The sequence below is a fragment of the Tinamus guttatus genome, unplaced genomic scaffold (assembly GCF_059628265.1).
Source record: "Tinamus guttatus ecotype Peru unplaced genomic scaffold, ASM5962826v1 Tinamus_guttatus_pri_ptg000011l, whole genome shotgun sequence".
Lineage (NCBI taxonomy): Eukaryota > Metazoa > Chordata > Aves > Tinamiformes > Tinamidae > Tinamus > Tinamus guttatus.
The window spans coordinates 21,293-43,951 of NW_028288545.1; the positions used below are offsets into that span (position 1 = coordinate 21,293).

At 39.5% G+C, this 22,659-nt stretch overlaps 1 protein-coding gene across 2 annotated transcripts; it reads left to right on the top strand.

The window, feature by feature from the left end:
- The first annotated feature begins 370 nt into the window (after nt 1-370).
- UNC93A (unc-93 homolog A) lies at nt 371-18,698 on the top strand. 2 transcript variants are annotated; one of them, XM_010214129.2, is made up of 8 exons: nt 371-511; nt 3,170-3,351; nt 4,120-4,349; nt 6,859-6,987; nt 9,822-10,039; nt 11,218-11,353; nt 12,791-12,922; nt 18,348-18,698. In XM_010214129.2, exons 1-8 carry the CDS (start codon nt 425-427, stop codon nt 18,617-18,619), a joined length of 1,386 nt encoding a protein of 461 aa, XP_010212431.1. In that variant the 5' UTR covers nt 371-424; the 3' UTR covers nt 18,620-18,698. The 2 variants fall into 2 exon arrangements, with proteins under 2 accessions (XP_010212431.1, XP_088378909.1); XM_088522783.1 differs by lacking the exon at nt 3,170-3,351.
- The last annotated feature ends 3,961 nt before the right edge of the window (nt 18,699-22,659 follow it).

Consider the following 22,659-nt stretch of genomic DNA (forward strand, 5'->3'; position numbering starts at 1 on the left):
AGCAATAAGCCAATAATAGATTTCTGGGCTATCCTTTAATCTTTGCCCTTTATTGATTAGTGTATCTTTATAGTGATAGGAGAGAACCATATAATGCATAACTGCAATATTGGTTTAAGTATTGCAAGTGACTTATATTGCCCGAATATCAAGAATAAACCTACATAAAATGCTCCTTCAAGAGCATTCATTATTGCCTCCCAGTCACAACAGGTGAATGAGTAACTCTCGTAAGGAGTTTTCATTATCAGAGAAAGTAAAGTTCATTGGCCAATCTTCAAATAATTAACAATTCTTTCCACTACATATGCAGTGAGGAGTGAAATTTTCCAACAAAACATAAACTGTTTTCTTCCCTTTTAAAGCATCCCGTGGAATAATCAAATCAACTCTCTGCACTGACCTTTTTCTTGTATGAATCAACATGGAACGAAATTTTAAGAATGTTTTGGTCATCTCTTTTGGATTTTTGCTTCTCTTTACTGCTTATGGAGGGCTCCAGAGTTTACAGGTAAGTGTAGCATCTGCCTCTAGTTGGCAGGACAACTAGTCTGGAAGGGTATCAAGCCAGCTGGTCCTGTGAAACATGAAGGCATTTCCATGGTTTCTCTGAGAAAGGCACATATTTTTCATTTGTTTGTTTGTTTTTGTTTGTGTTTGTTTGCTTGCTTTTTTTTCCTTTTTTTTATGAGGCAGGTTAGGACATCAGCTTGCTAAAGGTTCATATCACTCACTCAAGCTCTATAGCATCTACTAAATACTGTGTTTTAGTACTTCTCAAATAGTTTGAATACTCCTGACAGACCTTTTTTTCCATCCACAAAAGCTGAATGAATGAAAATTAAACATCTGTGAGATTTTTCTCACAAGAAAATATTGCAAAAAAGAAAACAAATTCTATTTCAGAAAATATTTTTGAATGCTTCTAAATCTGTATAGTTTTATTATTATTATATTGCACTAAGTGCAGGAATTTATGTACGTATAAAATAATACAATATCTCCTAAGGTCATGATTTAACACAATAATAAAAATATTATTTTATAAATAAACAGATGTCACACCTACTTACTGTAACATCTTAAAATGACTTGAACGGTCTGGAACCACCAGAACTGCGCTGTTTAGCACAGAGGAAAAAAAAAAAAAAAGCAATTGCTATTGCAACTGCTTAAGCAACTGCTTAAGCAACTAGCTTAAGAAGCTGTATGTTTAACTTCTCCTTTCTTATATAATGATATACTTGTCCACAATAGCAAGGGGCTGATCTCATTTCATGAGGCAGTCCCTTGCAATCCCGTACACCTATTTTCCTTTCCTAGATTGATTTCTGCTCACTGACACTGTCAAATTCCAAGCTCAGGACAATTCTGCAGAAACAATTGCAAAAGTGGATGTGGATGTTGTGAGCTGGGCGGGTTAACAAGAGGGAAAATGTCAAACACAGGAAGCTATGGAGTGATCTCACCATTTGAATCTATGAACAGTTCCAGAGGTAGTCCTGGGTTGTAAGTCTCCACCCCTGCAGCAGGAGCGAGTGGTGTAGATTCTCCATGTTACCTTGGTGGCTAGGAAAGACTTCTTGAAACTCAGCAAAAAGTAGGCTATCCTGCAGGGGAAAACATTAAAAATATGAGTAATCTATTCAACATGCCCCTTCCCACCAAAGAACCCTGGTATTAATTAAGTTAATCTTATGATTTTGGAAGCCTAGCTCCTAATTTTTAGAAGCTGTAGCTGACGAAAACATGCTGGATATCTGGGTCTTAAATAATATCTCTGTGATCAGGAATATTCTCTGCACATTTACAAACCAGCTGTTTCAATTCCCAAATATGTTGACACAAGCATTGTTTAACAGAAGAAAAGTACCTCCTCATGCCGCTGTCCTGATGCCTGCTTCCTGCTGCAGGAGCTGTGTGGCTGCTGATGTATCTCTGCTCCACTGGACCATGGCAAGCACCAAGGGGCTCAACAGAGTTCGGTGCTGCAACTGGCAGCCATGGTGCCCTCCAGAATTCTCCAGTATCAGCTCCCAGCAACAACTCCTCCTTCAGAAACCTTATGGGATCATGTTAGCTTTTATGAAAACAAGGGAAAATGTTGATAGGACACATTTTAATTTTCTCATTTTAACTTTCACATTATGAAGATAATATGAGAAATATATTGAAAATAAAAATATGAAATCACAGAGCAACAGAATAGTTGAGGTTGGAAGGGACCTCTGGAGACCCTCAGGTCCAAACCTCCTGCTCAAGCATGGTCAGCTGGAGTAGGTAGTCCAGAACTGTGTCCAGTCATATTTTTAATATCCCTAAAGTTGCAGTTACCACAACTTTTCTGAGCAACTCAGTCCAATATTTAACCACCTTCAGGGTAAAGAACTGTTTTCTTGCATTCAGGTGGGATTTGTTGTGTTTGTGCCCATTGCCTTTCATCCCATCACTGGGCACCACTGAGAAGAGTCTGGTTCCAGCTTCTTTATACCCTCCCATCAGATGTTTATACACACTGATCAGATCATCCCTTCACCTCATATGACTCTTAGCTGGACTTGCTCTAGTAAATCCATGTCTTTCATATACTGGAGAGCCCAGAATTGGACAGCATTCCAGATGTGGCTAGATCAGGTTATATCCTTAAAATCATGTTCCTCCCTTGTGAAAGTGTGTGTGATTCAACTATTTTCAATTACAAAGGGCTACTATGAGCCTACTAGGTTTTTTGGACCTTTACCTCCAAGTTTAAAAGTGATTGACCTATTAAAAGTAAAGAATCTTCTGCTGTTTTTTTGAGTCATCACTTGCAATATTAGCTCTAAGGGTATACTTGCTTGAGCCAAACCAAGAAAAGAGATTATTTTGCACTCAGCTTGTTCTCAAAGAGAATTTCAAATTACTTAAATAATTTAAAATCTGCCCTATTAAAACTTTGAATCTGAGCCCCAAATTCACAATCCTCACCTAGATCTGAAGCAGATTTTCATAAGTGGGCTACCATTGTGAGGAAAATGATAAATCTGTAATCAGACTGTTTGGGGGAAGGAAGATAGTAAAATCAAGTCCCAGTTTCTCTGTCTCTTTCTGCCTGAAGCCAGTCTTCATACACAAGAGTAACATATATCTGTAGTAAAGTCTGTGTGAATCATTGTTTTTGTCATTGCAGAGCAGTCTCCATTCAGAAGAAGGCCTGGGTGTTGCTTCCCTAAGTGTTGTCTACGCTGCTCTTATCCTCTCGTCCATGTTCCTCCCTCCAATCCTCATCAAGAAGCTGGGCTGCAAGTGGACTATTGCAGGCTCTATGTGCTGCTACATTTCATTCTCCTTAGGCAACTTCTACGCTAGCTGGTACTAGTGCTCAGTTTAAAATACTTGTCGATTGTGTTTGGACTAAATAACCATTAGGGCGAAGTTCTATTTCTGTCCATTTCTACCCTGCTTCCATGCTCTAGATTTGCAAGTTGGATGCTACTCAAAAGGTGTTTTCTACAAGAAAAAGGAATAAATCTGACACCAGGTGGAGTAGAGTGATGCAAAGATGCAAGAGCCAGAATGAATGCATCCCCCCACTCATCCACGTGAAACCGCTTTGTTAACCAGCATTTGCAGCAGAGATTTCCCTTCAGGAAAGGAGGAAAAAAAAAAAGGAAGAAAAATCAAAAGTTTCATTTAAAATCCAAATACCTTTTAAGTGCCTTTTAAAACTATTTTGGAAAGACACAAGGTGAACCTTCAAACCTTCAACTAGCACCTCTGGGAGCACATGAGGAAGTGAGCTCCTGCCTTACCCTTTCTCAGGTGGAAGGACAATGCAGTTCTGCTCTTCAGTGAAAGGGGAATATAATTCCAAAGAGGAAAGTTATTGTGATCTATGTCTTCCCAGAGACAGGTGCAATCTAGTTCTCAATTGCAAGGGGATAGGGCATTGAGCACAGACCTAGCCAGTCTCTAGACACATCTGGGAGTGCTGTCAGACCCTAAGCTTCTCAAGGTCGGCTCATTCTTTGTTTCATGTAATAATTTGTTGAATCTCACAAAAGAAGGATGCTCTGGATCTTTGGGCAGATGATTATTATGCTAAGAGATGATAACTGCTAAATAAATGTTCTTTGGCAGGTACACACTGATCCCTACTTCTGTGATACTAGGCTTAGGAGGAGCGCCGCTCTGGTCTGCCAAATGCACTTACCTCACCATTGCTGGCAATTCATATGCTGAGAAAGCAGGAAAAATTGGAAAAGACATTATCAACCAATATTTTGGGGTCTTCTTTCTGGTGTTTCAGTCCTCTGGAGTCTGGGGAAATCTTATCTCATCCTTGATACTTGGTCAATCTTCCAACAAAGGTAAAATATATTTAGATATTATGTCATTTCTTTCTACTGTATGTATCAACTAGCTCTGGATGATTTACAAGCGAATCTCTATAGGTGAACTACTGACCCTCAATCTCCTTCATAGTCAGTATAAATGGGCACTTCTGATGTGACTTAACTCATCAGGAGGTAGATGTCTGGAAGAGTTCAGTTAAATTGCTCTCTGAAAGTGTCTGTTTTCAATCATCTCTGCATAGGGAATTTAGAAAACTAGTTTGGAAATAGGTGTCTATTGAATTGCTTTTTGCTTGCACCCCTGTGTAATAAAGCATGGATTGGCTCCTGGCAGAGATGGTCTTTCAGATCTGACTTTTATTTAAAATGAATTAAAACAAAAAGCAAAACTCTGAAGCAGATGACTTGGGAAACTTGTAGTATTTAATTAATTTTGTGCTCAAGGTTAGTCAAACTAATGTTGGTGCTTAGTAAAATTTAATGCTTTACCAAACTGTTTTGGCCTACATGCCAAGACTCCTCTGTTATATTTCACATTCAGATGTGATGTAGTTTGAAGAAATCATTCAACAACACTGCTATAATTTCCCATGCTTGTAATTGTGGCACTCTTTTAAAGAATGGTTATTAAGATAAATTAATACCTGAACACCAACTTAGAGATTCACGATGTTATCGTATTATTGTTGTACTGTCTTGCATTCAGTCTCTATCCTATCAAAGTTAAAATAGGATGGAAGCAAGCAAAGGATCTTCCCATACATACTGCTACTATACATTACAAGAAGTTACTTCTCTGCCCGGCTCAGTCAACATGTCCTCTGGAAGGTGTTCAGATATGTATTATGTTAAACAAATTTCAGAGTGCTGGCATCAGGTTTTAAACCTTGCATTGTTAGGGTTATGGCAGGGTAGTTGTCATGACCCATTATACCTGTGAAAAATGAGGCTTCCTTTAAACTCAAGCAACTACAGATGAAATAGTCACACCAAAGCTGACTGCTAAAGGACTGTATCAAGTACAGCAAGCCATGCTGACCTAATTACTGACCCATACACTGTCTCAAAAAGGAGTGCCCATTTGCATTTCACTTTAGGGCACACTGGGAGTATCACAAAACATTATGCCCTCTTCCTCCTTGTCCTTCTTATATATCTATCTCCCCTAGTTTCATGTTATATCTAAGTACATATTTATAAATTCTAAGAAAATTATTTTATTCATTATTACTTATTTGAGATTTCAGAAAATGCTTCAGTTTTAGTCTACAGGTATCTTTCTGGATGGGGGTAAGGGTGCCCATGGCACTCACTCCTTTGCCTCAGACACATACTGGCACTTGACATACTGCTGACATCACTGCATCCGTACCACAGCTAGGCAAGGTACACCATGAAGTATCACTACAACTGAAGTCAGCAGTCAGTGTAAATTATGATAGTCATCCTTTCTCACTCATCAGTATTACAACCATATTTCTTAGGAGCAGTGCAAAACTTGCTTTGCAGCTTCCATATCAATAATTGCATGTGCATCTACATCTTCACATGATTCATGACCAGAGAGAAAACTAGTTTTTACTCTTTCAGTCTTCATTCATTATTTTGTACGTGACTCATCTTTTCGGTGTGGTAATTTTGCTGAAGTTCTGTTGCCCAAAGCAGTGCAATAAGTCCTCTTTAAGGAATCAACCCAGATACATTGCATTGCCATTTATTTTGCTTGAACCAATAACAAATTCTGCAATAAAAAAATGCCGAAATAACTGGGAGACTGTTTTTTGACCCTCCTCCTGCAATACCCACAGCTTGTTGAGGTACATGCTTTGGGTTAGAACTTTGTCTATACAGAAAGAGTACAGGAGGAAGAGGGCATAATGTCTTGTGACACACCCAGTGTGTGGATATGCATATGGATGTATCCTTGGCATATGCCCAGCACAAGAGCAAAGAGATTAAACAATGCAAAGGTCTTACTCCAGACCCTGCTAAACTGTTTTTGTGTTCTCAAATAGCAATAAAGCCAAGAAAAGCTGATTCTTTGGAAGACTTGATTAAATTGACATTTAATTTTATAGTGTGAAAAGGTTTCTCCAGGTAATCTCAGTTCCTGGAAAACATGCAGAAATTACCTGGAGAGGGACAGTGGGCTGTGGCTGTCAAACTTATGTCTCACAGTTCAGTGATGTTGTAAACTAAGAAATCTGTCCTAGGAAATTGGGGTATTATGATTAGGAGGTACAGGTGCATACTAGAATTTTAAATACTGAAAATTGAGATTGGACGCAGATTTAACCCTCTGTGTTGAGTCTTCTTGCAACCAGTAAGTGCTCTGTCTTGATAAACTGTTTCAGGTACAGTAAGTTTTCATTCTGGAGTTAGACTTTGGTTGTAAGGGATTTGAAGCCATGACCAATTGAACAGTGACTGAACACTCTATTGCTTTCTCATTATATCCCTGTTCGTAGTCTGCACTCATCTGATTTCCTCTCTTCTGCCTTTCTTCTGTTTCTTACTGGTTTAGAGGAAATCTCAGAGGAAGATCTGGCATGCTGTGGAGCATATGACTGCATGACAAGTGATGCCACCAACACGACTGGATCAGCAGGACCCTCGACTTCCTTAATCTACACTCTGCTAGGAACCTATACAGGTAAGTAATCCACACAGTCTTTAATGAATATTACCAATAGGGAACCTCCTGTTTGTGACACCAAAGATGATTTTGCAGATTAGGTTTCTAACTTCCTCCTCCAATCCAATTTGCTAAAAGGAACCATAAACTGTAAACAAACTCCTTCTTAAAGAATTTTAAATGCTTTGTGCCAATGTTGCATAATTTTTTGTCTTAAGGAGTATGACATTCTTTACATTTTTCACCTGGAGTAAAGCAAGAGCCCAGTATGGTGCCCCACACCATTTCAGTGTTTTTCTACAGACTAGAAACAAAAGTACTCCTACATTGCAATTACAAAATCACAGACTTTTTTTCTAGATATAAGCGAGCTAGATAGTTTTAAATTCCCTATCTTTGTTATCAATAACAGCAAACAAGTTACTGATGACAGATTTCAATTTGCACAGAGAGGAATGAGGTAAATTCTGGCAATCTGAGTATGCCTATATAGTTCCCTCAGAATTGGCTGCTGAATGTCTTGCCACATATGACATATCTTTATCACAAGAACTGTACTGTAATTAAACGTGGACCTGAACCACAGCTCCCAGAACATATCATCATTTAGGGGAAGGCTTTTGGTTCTCTGCTGAGATTTTACAGTATCAGTCAATTCTCAGCTGTGGTACTTGAGTTATAATACCTTAGGGTGAAAGGCAAAGATGAAGGGAAACACTAGGCAAGCTGGCACATAGCTGTCTTATTTAGTAACTGCAATTGCTACAGACCTTCCTTTCCTTAGAATCAAAGTCAGGGATCGCTGATGCTATCAAAAATTGGAAAGACAAAAATAGATATGCAAAGATACCTTTCAGTGACATTTGTAGCAACAAGGAAAGTTCAAAATGCATTTCTCTCAAAATAAATTATTATCTGGATAACAGGGAAGTATGTGACAAGGTGATATGTCACCTTGCTCCAGTTAAAATATCTTTGCATTCTCTGTACGCAGATGCCCTCTTTATACTGAGACTGATGTGCAGAATTTCTTGTATTTTCAGAAAAAAAAATGCAATCTGGTCAGACCCAGCCCTTACCAAACAAATCCATCACAAAACCCTCTCTCATTCCTGAACCTCCATTACTAATTGCTGCAAAAATGCAAAGAATATTCCCTCACTCCCAAAGTGTGCTGGATCTATTGCCTTTCTGTTAAAGGCAGGTTTGGCTCACAAGTTCAAATCTAAATTTGATGACTAACATACACTACTCCCTTAGGCTTTGCTCATATGAAATGAATGCAACCCTGCTGTCTACTGACCCAGTATCAGTGGAGTCTCATTTTTCTTTAATGTCTTCATAAAAGATATGTCTTTTCCTACCTCAAGGGAAACTAAATGGCTAAATAATTCATTCACAGTGATTTTTACATGTCTCCTCTGTTTAGATTCTGAATACGAATTTGGCATAGCTTTGGTGGGGATAATAATAAAGTCTTTTGTTGTTTTGTTTTTTCAATGAGTGTGAATGTTTCTATCTGTGTTCATACCAACCACTCTAAAGCTATAAAGCTACTTATCTCCTATAATTGCTCTTGATTCACCTGACATTTGTTAGAATATTTGTCCTGTAGGTGTGAATGTCCTGCTGTCATCCATAAATAACCATGCACCTAGTCCATGAACACTAGTAAGCACTCTGATGGAGCTGACAATCATCTATATCACTAATGGTTTAACACTCCAGCTGTAGTGGAGAACGTGTACTTGAGAAAATATATTCCATTTTAGGATATATGCATGAGAAATAAGTAATAAAACAGAATAAAAATTTAAGGCAGTTTACTGTAAATCTGCTAATGTATTTGGACTTTAAAAGAATGTGCCCATACACAGATACTGTACCAAAGAGGTGCATTAAACAAACTGTGTTGAGGGGGACAAGAGAATTTTTCCTCTTAATTCTGTAAATCCATTGCTTCCGTGGATGGACTTCTAGTCAATATCAGTAAGAGAGGAGACATCTGTTATAATGCAGTCAGCTGCCACTCTGTTGCTGCTTCTTGTATATTATGAGCCGCAATTATCGTATTGACAAGATAAACGAAATCCTATTGATTTACTTGAAAAGCAACAAACAGACCAATACATACACAATAATTTGTTGATTACCTACCCATTTTGCTATTTTACATGCTATTTCTGCTAGGAGGTTATAGGTGTAGCATCCATCTTTATCAAGTGATTCTGAGTTGCTCACTATCATCTTTCAAATCTTTAAAAATAGTACATTCTCCTAATTAAAAGCATTGGTTAGAAAAAAAAAAAAGAGCCAAAAAAGGCACTAAGAAGAACCAAGATATACTGCAGTCTAAGACAGCAGTTCTACTTCTAGTCCTTTATTTTATTTTCCATGTATTTGAAGGGAGATTCCCCCCTTACCATGAATACTTTGGCACTAAAAGTGAATATTCCTCTCCTTTGCTGATTTAAAACCTTTTAATAGATCCAAAGGGAGCTTTTTCTGGCCAGCTCCCTGTCCCTGGGACCTCTGCCTTGACCTGGAAGGGTGAGCCATCACCCTCTGCCGCAGTGCAGCTGGCCTGGCGGCTGTAACAACAGACAAGCCACGGTTAAGGAGAGGGGATTTGTGAGGTTTGAAGCTGTATGCAGAAGATCTGAATTTAGATCAGGCCTTCTTGTTTACACAGAAATGGCCTTTACACTGAAGCGGAATCAAATTCATCTGCCAAAACATCTCATAGAGAGCTAAGCACTAAGTCAGAACAATAACAGCAGCAAGCAATTTCCCATCATTCTTCTAGCATTCCTCATTTTTTTTCATGAACTTTTTTTGTTTTGTTTTTGCAGCTAGTGGTGTGCTAGCTGTGTTGCTGATTGTTATATTTCTGGACCAGATCAAATCAGACCAAGCAGAGACTGAGAGAGAAATAACAAAGACACCATCCTTTTGGTCTACGTTCCTAGCAACTTTCCAGCAACTTAAAGATAAAAGACAGTGTCTTCTAATCCCTCTGACAATGTACAGTGGGTTTGAACAGGGATTTCTTGCTGGTGACTACACAAAGGTGTGGATGACAATGACAATGACAAATCTGTGTGTGCCTGATATTGTTCTTTGTGCCTTTGTGTCTATCGCATCTGATCTATATTTACTTGTTAAATCAAGTTACTCTCAATGGCAATTTGTGGTTAGCCAAATTACTGTTTATTTCTACTTGAATGAACTGAGTGACATCTTCAGAAAAGAGAGGCCATCAATAAACATGTCCTTTGGAATAGCGTTAAAAAGAATATTGAGGAGATCTTAACTCATCCGTAGAGGCCACAGCAGAGAGCTACAGGTTCAATCTTTTCAGCTGGTTATAAATAACAAACTGGGAGACAAGTCAGAGCTCTGCAAAACTTTTATATCACCCTTCATTCTGGTTTTCCCAGAGTTTGTGTGAGTGCAAGTCAGCACACATACCACAGATTTTATTCTGAAGCCCTTTACAATAAGAAGGCAAAACTCAAATAGCTCATTGCAAGCCCTCACCAGTCACAAATCCAACAGGTTCCAAAATCTGGTAGTCTGAAATGATCAGAACCACCTCTGCTCCTCCAGTTTTTCTATAAAACCTAGGTGCCCACCAGGTGTGTTCTCCAGACGTTTGCTGAGAAAGGCTCCAAAGAAAGGGAACAAATCTCCTGAACTGCTTACTTGACACTTAAGCTTTTAAAGCTTACATATAAGCAGAGGGCAGAGTACTACTTGTAGGTTCTTATAGTTAAAGGCCTCCTCATTTCCTGGGAGCTGCTCCTTAACAGCTATAGTGCTGGTGACTGTTGATTCTTGTATTGTAGGTTATAAAGGGAAGAGCACAGCACTTTTTTTTTTGTGCCACCACCAGAAGGTTTATTTTTATGGATAGCAGTGCTCCAATTTCTTTCCTTCAATGTTACTGCCATGTTTGCAAGGCAAACTGGTCCCAAACTGATTGGGAATTGTTAGGAGTAACACTGCTGAAGACCAGTTATGTCAGTATTCCAGAGACTTGTCTGCAGAATCTGCAGGTGTGCTTCTTTGATTGTGTCCATGCTGGCTATTTACTAAATACTCAGGCTAAGACCCTTGAACCTCAGCTGCATATTTTCACCAAAGTGAATCACAGAATCACAGAATAGCTAAGGTTGGAAGAGACCTCTAGAGATCATCTAGTCCAACTTACCTGCTCATGTGTCACTGCTGTCTCTTCTCTTCCAGACCTACGTGACCTGTGCCCTGGGGATACATTATGTTGGCTTTGTGATGATCTGTTTTTCAGCTACAAATTCTCTCTGCTCTCTGCTCTTTGGAAAGATCTCTCAGTTCACAGGAAGAAAACTTCTATTTGCAATAGGTACATAATGTCACTTGAAGGACTGATGATCTCATGCAGTATGTCAAATCCTGTGTTAGCCTCCACCTGCTTACATGCAGGACAAAGAGTGATCTTGTTAACAGCTGTCAATTAAAATCAAAATGATCTGGAAGCAAACATGATTCATGAGAAGAGAGGCAGCATGGTTAACGGCTGTATTCAAGCCTTAAATTGCTTTGCTGATGGTATAGTGCACCCTGCTTATGAGAGCCCTGTCTACTCAGAAACAGCACTAAAGCTCTAATGGAAGTGCTGATAAATGATCTTGCAATACAGATATCTATAGCTGAGAAGGACTTCTCCATCCATATCAAACCTCTTTACACTTATGACACAAGAACACCTAGAGAGAACCTTCTAAGAGATACTATTAATTTGGGATTGAGAGTTATCAGTGAACTTGGAACCTTCAGTAACCATCCTGATCATTTAAGGACCAATTTTAAAGGTTGAACAGTGTAATTTTACCTATATGCTCTATATGGTGAAAATATGCTAGTTGGTCAGGCTAGAATAAATTCTGGCTAACAGCTTTCAGGTTGCTATGAGAAGAGATTTGCATAATTACAAACATCTTTCTCTCTCAAGGATACTGTTCCAGTGAGTAACCGGAGATGGAAAAGTATCAAGAAATATTTCATTTGTGTTCCAGTAGCCACTAAGATATTCAGAGTGAAGAGTACCTTACTTTCATAAGTTTGTGTGCATCTTTCTGGACATGTCCTCCACAGAGATTTTTAAACCTGGAAAAAGAAGAAATTGAGAGTCTTCATGCTGCAGTTACTCATTCAGTGTTTCTAAAAATTATATTTCTGTCTTTAGCATATGTTTCACTCAATAAAATAATTTTGGATTTAAAATAAGCAATAATGAAATAAAATATGTTTTTAGTAAACCAAGACATTTGAGCTCCTCAGTCTCCTGAACAGGCTTTTCTTGACTAATCTATATTCTGCCTGCAAAAAGAAAACAGAAAGACGGCAGACCCTTCATATATGCTTACTTATCTCCTGTGGCCCTGAAAGGAAATCTAAGTTTAAGGACTATAGAAAGAAACAGGAACAATATTTCCCTTCCCCTGCCACATGGCTTACTCCAGGATTCCAAACATTTCTGTGGCACTTTCTCCTACTCAATGATATTTAGGTTTGGGTTTTCCCAGTGACTGTTCTTGACTTTTAGGAGAAAACCATATCTGCTCAGAGGATCTCTGAGTTTAAAACAGTGCTCAGTATTATTAATTAAAGACTGTTAAAGGACAGGGTTGTCTTGTGTTTTGTGTGATACCAACTTAGTGAGTGGAAAAGAATTGCCTTGTGTTTTAGTTGGTGGAAGAATTTGCAAGTATAGCTACCTGTCCTATCATCTGCCCTGTTTATAATTATTTGTATTTCTTCTTTTTCTCTAAACTGACAGCTGCAGTTACAAACTTTGCCAGTATAATAGCACTACTGCTGTGGAAACCTCATCCTAACCAGCTTGCTGTGTTTTTCATATTCTCTGCTCTGTGGGGCATATCTGATGCCGTTTGGCAGACACAAACTAATGGTAAGTCTTGATGACAGTGAAATGAATTCTCTTGAGATATAAAAATGTGCATGTTCTTATTTACAAACAACATGGGCATAAAAATTATAATGGGTTTAATATAGAAAAAAAAAGCTCACCAGACAATAAAACAAGAACAGATCGGGAATAAATAACTAGAATGCTTATAAAAGCAACTTGCAATTCTTTCCAAGGTGTAGAAAGAGGAATATCCTGGAAGAGGGTGACAGATTCAGAATCAGTCTTCTGAAGGAGTGGGTTTTTTTTTCAAGGGAAATTACATAGTTCAGAAGAATATTTAGCCTGTCGGTTGTAATAAAGGAGAGTATTCTGAAAGAAAACAAAACAAGACTTGAAGCTCAGCAACATAGACAAAGCAAATAGTCCATTAGGAGAGATCAGAAAAAAAATGAAGGAGAAAACCACTGAGAGCAACATTACACAACCAAGGAAATCCATGATGCATGCAGTTCTTATTTGTTCAATTTCATAAAACATATAATCAAATATGATAAGATACAAGAAGGCAGTAAACATACTAGGACATTCTATCATGGACAAGTGATAACTAAAGGCTGTCAGTAATGCCATAATCTTAAGAGGAAGTGAATAAAGGATGATTTATTCACTATTCTCATAACAGAATTCATGACACCAAATTCAGTTATTGGGCAGCAGACTTAATACAAAATAAAGGAAATACTTTTTCACACAATGCACAATAAATCTGTGGAATTCAGTGCCAAAGGTTTTATGAAAACCCACAAACGTAAATGGCTTTAAAGTGGAATTATATCACTTCAGTGAGGAAATGTACCTGGGTGCTATTAAGTCAGACAGTCCAGAGGAATTCTCCAATGCAGGAAGTCCATACTTCTTGGTTGACGGAATCAGGAAGGCATTGGAAGGGAGATCTATTTGTCCTTGTCTCATTTCTTACACTCTTATCCTGTGAGTCCCTTACCAAAATGATATGCTGGGGTGTATTAAGAAGAGCGTCTCCAGCAGGTCGAGGGAGGTGATCCTGCCCCTCTACTCAGCCCTGGTGAGGCCGCATCTGGAGTATTGTGTCCAGTTCCAGGCCCCACAGTACAAGAGGGTTGTGGAACTGCTGGAGAGAGTCCAGCGCAGGGCCACAAGGATGATCAGGGGCCTGGAACATCTGCCCTATGAGGAGAGGCTGAGGGAGCTGGGCCTGTTCAGCCTGGAGAAGAGAAGGCTGAGGGGAGATCTAATCAGTGTATATAAATACCTCAAGGGAGGCTGGCCTCTTTTCAGTGGTGGCCACCGACAGAACTAGAGGTAATGGCCACAGACTGAAACACCAAAGTCCCACAGGAACTTAAAGAAAAATTTCTTAATAGTGAGGGTGATGGAGCACTGGAACAGGTTGCCAGGAAAGATTGTGGAATCTCCGTCACTGGAGATCTTCAAAACCTGTTTGGATGTAATCCTGTGCCACATGCTCTAGGTGACCCTGGGTGTGCAGGGGGGTTGGACTAAAGGTCCTTTCCAACCTTAACGATTCTATGATTCTATGCTTGGACTTTTTGTATGATGCACTGCACCTGCCTATATTCTTTTCTTTTGCCTGTTTTGTGATTATATATGATAGATCAGATAATGACCTGATACAAAGCCACTGTTGTAAGAGATTCTTTAAACCTTTAGCTCACTGAAACCTAGAGGAAGTTCTCTTATAGAAAGACTGAAGTACATGTGAGTCAAAGATAGATTTTAAAATGCTAGACAGGGCAAGAAAGCGCTGTAGTCTCTGGTGAATTGAATTACTGTCTGGTAGTGATTGTCAGTAAGAGTGTTTTTAGCTCAATGCCATAATCTGTGTTAACCAGACACAGTTAAATGTTTTCCCATCTGTTCACATGTTTTGCTTCCTTATTTCATAAATATTTTTTTCTTTCATCTCCAATTCAGATGTGGTTAGTACCACAGAAATATCCTTTGACAGAACTAGTTCACCTCAGCTCCACATCAAGTGTCTGGCCCTTCTCCTTATGCCTCTGGTTGCTTGAGTAGTTTAGAAGACTTTGCCCATTGGGCAAATCAGCATGTTCTTCCTGGAGAGCCAAAGGGAAAACACAATGTTTTTTTGCCTGGTACTTACAAGTAACTTCCTTCACAGCATATGCACAGTCTTACCTCTACAAACAGGGAAGTGAGCAGTCAGACTGTGCCTCTGGCAGCTCCAGATCATATCCCTTAGAAGAGAGCAAGTACATATATCAAGCAAGACCTTCTCCAATCTCACCACAACACATAGCCTTGTGCTTTTAGTACAGTTTTAAATCAGCAGCTCTCATTATTCAGGTTCATGGAAAGATGGTATCACTGATCATTTGCTCTCCCTAAACTAAGGTTGCTCATTCATTTGCTGCCCCTTCAGCCAACAGTCTGCCTGACTGTTGATCTAACTTTTTCCCAAAGCTCTGCTGAGAGCCATAGCTCAGTCTCCCACTGGAGAGACTTCAGATTCTCTCTTTCCCTGCAAGCCTTGCCCTCCAACATTTGACTTCTTTGGGAAGGACACCTCCTCACTGAGAACCTTGCATGCCTGATGAAGCTATAGCTGTTTTTAGCAAAAGTGGGTGGTATAAAAGTGGTTGGTCACAGAGTAATTGCAGTTCCTCCAGATGAGGAACAATGCTTTGTGCTTACGTAACAGCTAATGAGCTTTGCAGTGCTGTGGCTAGACTCTGTGGCTCTGTTACAGTACTGTATTGTGCCAAATTCCTGGAAGATATTTACGACAATTTTGCATCTTGTAGCTAGCCGGGAAAAAAAAGTCTTTTTCTGCAGCACCCAGTATCCAAACTGCACAGGATAAGACTTCTGGGCCTTCCTTTGCCAAGTTCCAGTGAATGCCCATTTGGTCTCAATAGATTAAATAAAAATACTAATGTGCTCCCAAATTAAGGCATTTTGTAGTAATCAAAAATGTTTTGTTATGGTCTATGGTAGATAATTAGTACTAGAGTCCCCCCTAGAGGATAAATGTAGGCTCATGCTAGATGAATTACTTCATCTTATAAAGGTTTTGTAATATGCTTCTGCATATGTGCGCTCTCATTTATTTCCAGTAGAATCCATCTCATTACAGAGTGCATAGTACCTTCTCTTATCTAAACTGAACACAGCTGCTGTTATTATCTTCCTGGTAATAATTGCACTGAGTCCATAACAATTGTGTAGCACAAGACTGTAAGGCAGACCTTAGTAGACCACTTTCCAGCATGATAAGCTGCTTTAGAAAGGATATGAATCAGTCTGGAAAGTTTATAGAACTGGATTCAAATGATTTCCAGGATCCCTGTTGTATACCCATGCCTAAAGTACCAGGGGGAAGTGAGGAAGGTACAGGGACAGGAAAACAGCATTAGGGGTATGCAGAGGGTGTTATTTCCATGAAAATGAAGGTCTGTCAGTTCCAGCAAGAATTCAGACTTAGTAGCTCCTCAATTCAGTCTTGCAAGTCCTCCTGAAGCTTCAGTGAGACATCTTTGCCACACACTGTACTCGACAAGATTTGTGATACAGACAAAGGTTTAGATCTGAGGAAGAGAAACTACTGTGTACCTGTGTTGCTGCTAGCTAATGTCACACTTGCATCCTAGAACTTCCCTGCCAAGCCAGCTCTTCTTGTATCTTAACTTCAAACTTGATGCCCACTTGATTCCCCCAAAGTTTTGACTAAAAATGAAAGCTTCAAAATAGCAAAAGAAAAAAGCTACCAGCTAAAAGCCTGATTTTTTACACTTAGAAATGTCATGTCATCAGAAACAATCCTATAAAAAACTCCCTTCACTAATCTGTTTTCATGTATGCAAAAATACTTTTTCAGGGAAAATACATGGCACAGCAGCAAATCTCTGCTATGAGCAGCTTGTACAACAGCTCATAATAATAGCTTGCAATACACTACACTCAGCAAGATCAATGAACTAAGTACATGTTGTGATACATTCACCCATGTTTTCCATCATGTCTGTTCACTTACTAAATTGAAACATTCAGTAAAGGTCGTCTTGTAGTGATCAGGAAGCAGTAAATTTTTACATACACATTACTGACTTCCCCTTTGTAATAAAGCTGAAAGGTTAGTTGAGTCAACCCACACTTCTGGAGAACTTTGTATCCCTGTGCCTCTTTTGGATGAATGTGCATACTTCAAACAGATGTGCTGTTAGATACAAAAGTAGATGAGAAGGGTCAAGGCTCATTGTATTCCCTCCCCTCCCCCGTACACACCACAGCTGAGTCGGTGGAAATGCTACTGGTGCTAGCTCAGCACCCGGAGGATGCTCTTCCCTTTTATGTGTCCTGGAGCAGTCAGATGTGGAGGGTGGGCTCCCTCCCTCAATCCCAGTTCTGAACGTGCAGCTGACTGAACTCAGCGAGAGTTTTAACACAAATGGAATAGGGTGATCAGTTGAACCCTGTACAATCAAATAAGTCTTCATCAGCAAGAGAATTATCAAGTTGCTGTCCACAGATTCAGTAGGTGTCAAGGATACCATTTTTACCAGCTCATTCAGAAGATTATTTGAAAACTTGATTATCTCTGAGAAGCAAATCTCCTTCTTATATTAAATATGAGCAAAGTTGTGGCTCTGTATTCTATTTTCCAGAACTCTCTGACTCAAGTGTTTTGGATCTGCTTTTTTTTTTTTTTTTCCCACATAACACAGCTATAGTATGAATAGCACAAGTTGCTACCACTGGCAACACTTTGAAAATCTTTCCTGGGAGTTTCCATGGGCCAAGTTCTGAAGAAAACAAGGTATTTTATATAACTAGTCTCTGCACATTCTTAGGTGGACAAGAGCAATGGCTTGAGAAAAAGCACATAGTGTACACAGGGTCTATGCAGTTTCCCCCACAGAACTAGGAAGGATGCCAGGAGGGAGTTCTTGCAGTTCCTCAATCCTTTCTACCCCACATGGTAAAAACAACCCTAATTCTCTGTCCTTTGAACATTTGTTAGGATTTGGCCAAGACTTCTCAGGCTCCATGTAGCTGTACATGGGGAATCAACCTTGTAGAGCGCCATTTCTGTACACTTTTTCTTCCTCCTTATTTAAATTCTCACTGGTCACTGTAAGAACCTTCCTGATTTTAGCTGATAGTTTGAAAAAACAAGCTTCCTAATACATCACATCAACAGAAAAGATTCTTTCTTGTTTCCTGCTACTTTTGTTCCTTTTTTTTTCTCAAATATTTTATATTTTGTCATTTTCACTGTTGTTTACCTTTTCATAACAATTTGTATGAGTGCAAAAATTCTAAGACAAACCTTGCATTCAAGTTGCATAACAGTTTTTTTTCACCATTGTAGTCTATTTACACATCTATAAAACACATGGTTTCAGACTTAACCATCATAAACCTTGTCTCTCCTTCCTTGCAGGACTCTATGGTGTTTTATTTGAGAAACGCAAGGAGGCTGCCTTTGCAAACTACCGCCTCTGGGAATCAGTTGGATATGTCATTGCTTTTGGATATAGCACCTTCTTGCAGGTCTACATCAAACTGTACATCGTATTGTCTGTGCTTGTGGTGTCAATGGTGATGTATGGAGTAGTGGAATACATAGAAGCCAAGAACTCTCCTGGGATATCTACTATACCTACTGCAGAAAAGAAAAAAATAGGATCTATCCCCCAGGAAACACACATGTAATACAACACGGTCAAAGTGATGGAAGAACACCAAGCTGGCCGGCTCTCACATACAGTGTCTCCAACGGTGTTCTAAAATGTACTGTCCGTTTCCAGAGTGAGGATAAAATAACAAATTTCAAACTCTGCATACTGTAAATGTCTTAGGAGTAAAACAATCCTTTTGACACCTCTGCTTTATAGGGGAGATTATCTGACTTCATCCTTTCATACAGATGACCAACTAAATTTTGTCTGTTTTTTTTTAACTAATAAAATCTTAGTAAGTGCAGAAATGTTTTTATATCTGTGGATCAGACATGGCAAGGTAGATTTAAAACCATACATGAAAACCATGCAAGCAACATCCCAAGAAGACAGCAACTAGGATTGCTGAGCTGTTTGCAGAGAATACAAACCACAATATAGAATAACTGCTTATAAAGATTTGTATTGCCTTCATCCTGCATTTTTAACACTTGCTGTATATAACATCATGGTATGGACTGGCTGTATCTACAGTTTGTATACTCAAACATCACAAAATCCACTAACTGAAGAGTTCACCAACTTGTCTTAGATAGTCAGACAACGGTATTCTTCCCTTCATCGTGGTACTCTTTCTTTTTTGTTTTCCTCCTTGAAGTTTTTCCCTCATTGATTGCAATTATTAACTGTAACAGGAGGATGAGTCTTCATCTAGTATGGCAAAAGCATATAAATGAATAATACAATTCATGTGGAAAAAATGCTCAAATTATTGGGATTTTTGATAATAGTACATTTCATACAACTTTCCCATCCCTCTGGCTTTTTTTTTTTTTTTTTGCTCAAGCATCAGGACTCTTCTCCAAAGTTCATCTGTGTTGCTGCATGGCTAATCATTTTTTAAATTTCTTTTCTGTGTCTCATGAGATTAAGTAGAGTTCATTAATTCCCAGAGAAAAGAAGAAAAATGTAAGTGAGCTCCCTCACACATTCACCTTTCTCATGTGTCTTTGCCCTGTCAGCTCAAAAAAAGTCATGCCATTAATCCTCCTGTTGAAAATATAAGCGATGAAACTATTGAAGCCAAAGAATCCTGAAGGTCTCCCAGTTGTCCAGAGATTACAGATGGATTTGCTAGACTGCTGCTGATTGTCATGCTATCCTGCTTCCATTTGATGCAGAAATTTAATTTTGTCTTGATAACATGCCGTTGGGTCATGGGGCATGAGCCAAAGCTCTGAGCAGCTGGAGGGTCTTGGACTGGAAGCGGGAGACCAGACAGACTGCCGAGGGCCTCCCCATGCCCCTAGGGAGCCCTTGCACCCTGGCAGGACAGTGCCCAATGAGCCACCCCAAGAACCATGGACAAGGGCTGCTGTGGCCTGCAGTCAGTGATGAGGTTTCTCCCTTCTGGGCTCCCTGTATGTACACTTCCACTGTGCAGCATGAGTAATGAGGACACAGAGGGTTAAAAAACAAAACAAATCCAGCACCAGCTCTCGCGAAGGAGGGGGACAGCCGGAATCAACCCCAGCCCCAAATCCCCAGGAACGCGACCAAAGCAACACATGACCATTTATCCACCCGCCTTCTCCTGCCATGGGCTTTAGGTCAACACGGCCGAGCAAAGGAGCTCCACAGCAGCTGCTGTGTGTGATTCAAGTGCCACTGCCACGCTGGCTGCCCGCCACGGTTCTCTGCCTTTGTGTCGGCCATGGCTTCCCATTGCTAGGCAACTGGCGCCAGCCCCTCGGCAGCCCCTCAGCCCGGCACCATGGAGCAAGGCACGGCGCGGAGCGGGGGCCGCTCATCCCATCCCACACCCAGCAGCAGCCAGGCCTCAGTTGGGCAGTGTCAGGCCTCAGCTATTGCCCCACAGAGCCACAGGAGGTACGTGCCCCTCATCAGACTGATGAGTTTAATTTCATAGCAAAGTTCTACATTAATGCAGCAAGTAATTTTTTAATGCTTAATTAATCAAGGATTATGTTTCCAAAGAATGGGACTGCCTCACAGAGGTGTAGAAGTGAGTAATAGAAATGTGTGGAGCTATCCCAAGCAGCCGCGAGAAAGCAGCCCCTAGATCTCCATGTACTCCTTTAATAGCAGGCAGGACTTCTGGCTGGCATCACAGTGTCAGCGCAGATCCTGCGAGAGATGAACAAATGAGAGATCTCTCGTTTTTAAAGGGAATATCATGACTTCTGGATGTCGGTCTGCAGCAGTTTTAAATAGATGCTAAATTTTAATGCAGTTAATTAGATTTTCACATTGTGAAAGAATGCCTGCAAATACACAGACGGATCTCTGAATTATTGAAGAAGGGGCTATAAAGAAAGCCCTGTGGGAATGCAGGCAAAATTTCACTGAATGAAGAGATGAGTTTTTATCTAGGCACACATTTACACAGAGTAAAGTGAGTGAAATTTGCGTTCACTCATTTAGACCAATGACTAATCCAAAATTGTCTTTTGCTGATGGCACTTGAGTTAGAAATTGCTTATATGTGATATGACTTCTTTAAAAGCAAGTAGGTGTTCTTTGTTAGTGAAAATATTTTATTGTCTTTGTACCTCATAATTACCAGGGAATTTATCAGGGAACAGCTTACATCTGTTATATCCAGTCTTGTCAAGCCAGTTTCCTGTAAACTATTCCCTGAACATAAGCCATATGAAAGATGTCCTATTGATACAAGCTGACACGAACAAAACACCAAAGAAGACTGCATTGTTTAGACATTACTAACAGCTTAATTTACAATTACCTAGTTGAGACCATGGCGGCACAGTTTACCATGCCCCTTTCACTGAAAAACTCCTAGTAGCAATGTTGAGTCTAGCAGAAAATTCATACTGTCATCTGTAAGTGGATTCATTCAGATGCTTATTATGGCTACTTCAATTACTTTTTTTTTTTTTTAATAATCTTTGCCTAAGGATTTCAACCAAGTACTAAAAAAGTGTTTAGTTGTTGTACATTTTAGTTTTTAATTTTATCATGTTTTTACAAAGTGCTGCCTAGCGAGCAGGCATGAAAGAGAAATCCTAGGAACGAAAGAAGAAACAAAAACAAGAAAGATTTCCGGGGTGCCACCACATAAGTATTTGCAAGCTCAGAAGCAAGAAATTTGCCTAAATCTGGAAAGAAACATTGACTGCAAGATACACAGCAAGACTACTTTCCTCTTTGTGGTATTAAGGTAAATCCTGTTACATCATGACTGCGCTTCAGTACTCATCACGTTTCTCGACATGAGTAGGCATTGAACTCTCTCATGAGTAAGCATTGAACAGTCTTACCTGGGATATGTTCCACCCATTTTGTATTTCTATTGCTTGCCTTTTTGCATAAGTGGAATATAGACCTTGTCCTTGGAAGGGAGTTACCATCCTTGGAGAAGAAGGTGTGTTAATGATGTGTCAAACTGGTGCAGATTCCAAACACTCTTCATTCATCCAAAACACCGTTCATCTCCAGCTACAGAGTCTAGTCTTTGGCGAACACTTCTGTAGGGTTTCAGAAAATAAAAAGAGTCAGCAATGGTCAATAGTTTACAGGGGCCATTTAATATTTTTCCTTCTGTGCCATCAGTTAGAATGATGTACAGGGTTTTTATTTTTGCTCTAGGCCAGGCAACATGATACATGAATAAAATGTCTCAGCTCTTCAGCAGAGCAAATCAAGTCTTATTAGGGAAAATTATGGCCAATGGATTCAAGGCAGCTGTGGAACAAAATAAAAAATAAGTATGCATGAATTATAAAAGCTTTGGGGCAATTACTGCTGCAATAGGCTACCTTAAAGAAAAAGTAAATAAAACAAGTGTAGAGACATATAAATTTGCAGCTATGAATGTTTTGCATTGCCTTACAGCTAGGTGAAACCAATGCCCTTTGACACATCCTTAGAGAACAGCCTTTAATTTGATTCCTCATTCAGACTTGAGAAGCATAGGGGTGAGATGTTTTAATACACTGAGAGTAGCCAGCATTAAGGACACTATGAGGGTGATGACCGCTAGTGCAATTCATTATTTTCTTCATCATTATTTTTTTACCTGGTAAGATCTAA

Excerpts from the sequence above, each read along its gene's own strand:
- UNC93A (XM_010214129.2), top strand. The coding sequence starts at position 425 with ATGGAACGAAATTTTAAGAATGTTTTGGTCATCTCTTTTGGATTTTTG. Across the intron at positions 3,352-4,119 it reads GGCAACTTCTACGCTAGCTG|GTACACACTGATCCCTACTT; the intron begins GTACTAGTGCTC and ends GTTCTTTGGCAG. Across the intron at positions 4,350-6,858 it reads TGGTCAATCTTCCAACAAAG|AGGAAATCTCAGAGGAAGAT; the intron begins GTAAAATATATT and ends TTACTGGTTTAG.